This window comes from Trichinella spiralis (assembly GCF_000181795.1).
Source record: "Trichinella spiralis strain ISS 195 chromosome Unknown Scfld6, whole genome shotgun sequence".
NCBI classification, from domain to species: domain Eukaryota; kingdom Metazoa; phylum Nematoda; class Enoplea; order Trichinellida; family Trichinellidae; genus Trichinella; species Trichinella spiralis.
This window is the reverse complement of record NW_003526945.1, coordinates 4,071,893-4,074,704: the sequence shown is the minus strand read 5'-3', so window position 1 is coordinate 4,074,704 and position 2,812 is coordinate 4,071,893. Positions and strand designations below refer to the sequence as shown.

The following is a 2,812-nucleotide window of genomic DNA, read 5'->3' as shown; positions in this document are numbered from 1 at the left end:
GGCTACTTCGTGAAAATTGTATAGGTATATATACGTATTCAAGTTTATCATTCGTGTTTCATTGCATAAACTGATTGACAACCTCACGATGAAAACTATCAGGCTTGTTGTCGTTGTCGAGATGCTCTTCCAGGAGCGCTACCTGCTAGGTTGTTTGATCACTGCAGTGTACTGATTTCGCCCAGCTACTATTGGACAATCAGTTGATACGTATTTGTAGCAGAATATGAATTTTCTTGCGTGCTAGTTCCAGTCAGTTCAGTGGTAGTCATTAGGGAGCTGAAAAATAACTCGTCCGTGAGTTAATATGTGGAGTGGTATGGAGTGGGACATCAGCTTGATGGTTACAAACGAAACGTTTTCTAAAATTCTATCATGTTTGTCAGATCCACTGCGTGTGGTACTGACAAATTCTGTTCTGATAAGATGCTATCATCTATCATATATATATATTTCTATCATCATTTGTGTTACTCACGTCACGCTGAAGGGGGTACCAAACCTAGTCGGATCACAGGTGTGACCAAGAGTGAATGCCATTGAAATGATCAAGAATAGCAAATTACATGCGGCTTTCAACAGAAATTAAAAAGTCAGGCTGGTGCTAAGTGCTAAGGTATAAAATCAATCAACACAAACGTCAATGCTACGTTTGAAAACTTTCATGTTAAGGAAGCTGAGAGTAAGAGTGATAAAATATGATCACCTGTCGTTACATTCAAAACCAAATTCAGTACTTCACTTAATTTGCTATATTTGGGCAATTCAAGTGAATTCAGATGCGAGTAGTAATATAATAGTTGGTATTGTAAGTGCTTATTGACGTGATTTTACATTAGAGGCTGCAGAAATCATGTTTGCTGAACGTAATGAAAACTAGCCATCGAATTCCTTCTAATAATTTGCAAAAAAATAATCTTGCAATATTTCAGATCAACAGCATAATCAGCGTTCAGCTGCCACTGATATTCAGGTGAGCAAGTGCAGTTCAACAAAAGGCGGCAATTTACCTTAAAACAAAATCACTAACAAATCCATAAACAGTTATACATGAACGTTCATTTGAATCATAATAACACAACAGAAATAGAAAAGTATTTAGATTAACGAACATCATGAATTTGTCATGAATAGCATATCATTGGGAATTGTTCAACATTCTATGTACAATACTTCACTGAATTTCAATGAAATCGTAATAACTTTTAGCAGTTGGTAAACTTTACCATAATGTTCATGTACCATTTCACTAAAACTTCGAAAAAATGAATTTACATAACCAAAGGCAAGATCATATTATTCCATTTCCGTGAACTTGACCTACTTTTCAAAATGTCATCTTCGTAGTAATCAGTGTGAAGATCATCAGTCAAGAAATTCGATAAAGTCACCTCTTCAATATCACCGATAGTTAAGCGGTAAGTCATCTTTACAATTGTACTAACGTTTTTTGTATGTATCACTACAGACTATTTTAGTTGCAAATTAATGGATTTCAGTTTCGCTGACTAGCCTTCAGATCAGCTTCACTGCCTGCATGTATAATTACTGTTATATAATCATCTACCTACACTAATGAGCATCTCCTTGCGATACGTAGGAACTTAGTTCAAATCTCATTTTGGAAATTGGCATTTATGTAAGAAATATTGTGTTCCAATAAACGTTTAATCTGAAAATCATAAATTTTATTGTACGCTACTACTAAATTGTTATCACTGATTGCAGTAGCTCATATAAAACGTCTGAAGTACATGCAGCCTGTACTAAACAAATGGAAATCAAGTACAAATTCTATGTTATTCTGTTATTACAAACAGCATCCTTATTGCGGAAATGATTTGCTGCGTCGAAGTAAATTTTAATCAAAGCCTTTTCTATGCGTGACTATAAAACGCATACATTTTTTGTCCTTACTATTAACATCCAAATTTAGTTGCTCATTTAGATCAAAATCCTGAAAACTACGCTACTAGCAATTGTGTGAAAATGTGATAACAGATTTTGCATTTTCTTTGATTTATCTATATCACTTGTTTGAAAGATTTTCGTACAGAAATCAAAATTTCATGGACTAAATAGGCTTCTCTGTTTTGGGGGCGGAACAAAATTCTTTGGCAATATTTGCATTTTCTTTCCAAAAATCCATACATATGGATAGACTAAATTGTTTTGCGACACTGCATGGAAAACAGCCTTGAGCTCAGTACGTGGAATAAGTGGCTTCTGAAGTTGGCACATTGCCAATGTGAATACACAGTGAATTCGTAAATCTGAAACATTCTTCAAATGCAACTGGCATGCGGACGATTCAGCAAATGGAACAGCTTTGGTATTTCAGTGAAAGAATCATCAAAAATTTGATGCTTCGCACAATATTTCTTGCATTTTAGCGATCGAATTTTCCATAATTTTTAGGACATTTTAATTTGATGGAAGTTACTTTAAATCGACAGGAAATGGACATAGAACATCTCATATACTAACTCTATATTAATTCATCCCTTTATAATGCACTATTGATATCAATATCTAGCGTTGTTTCGCTCTCACATTGATCAATTCTGTTTGTACTATCGTATGCCTTCCATATATTTTATTTGTTAATAAACAGTCATATCACTCATTATTGTGCTGTACATCATTTTCATTATTCAACTAACTTTTTCAGTGATATTAAACCCTATCGTTCTATGAGTGGATTTTTCCCTTACAACACTCCCTGAATCCCGCTAATGAAAATGAACTGTAAATGCAGTCATCGTAGATCGCTGATTTTCGAGAAATTTGAAAAAAATAACTCGTTTAGCGA

At 34.3% G+C, this 2,812-nt stretch overlaps 1 protein-coding gene across 1 annotated transcript; it reads right to left on the bottom strand.

Annotated features, from left to right (window-relative positions):
- Nucleotides 1-851: 851 nt before the first annotated feature.
- On the bottom strand, nt 852-1,427 carry Tsp_08709 (hypothetical protein). Its single transcript, XM_003373934.1, has 3 exons — nt 1,276-1,427; nt 1,204-1,249; nt 852-1,010 (listed from the first exon to the last, which is right to left on the bottom strand). The coding sequence occupies exons 1-3, from the start codon at nt 1,425-1,427 to the stop codon at nt 852-854; spliced, it is 357 nt and encodes a 118-aa protein (XP_003373982.1).
- Nucleotides 1,428-2,812: the final 1,385 nt, after the last annotated feature.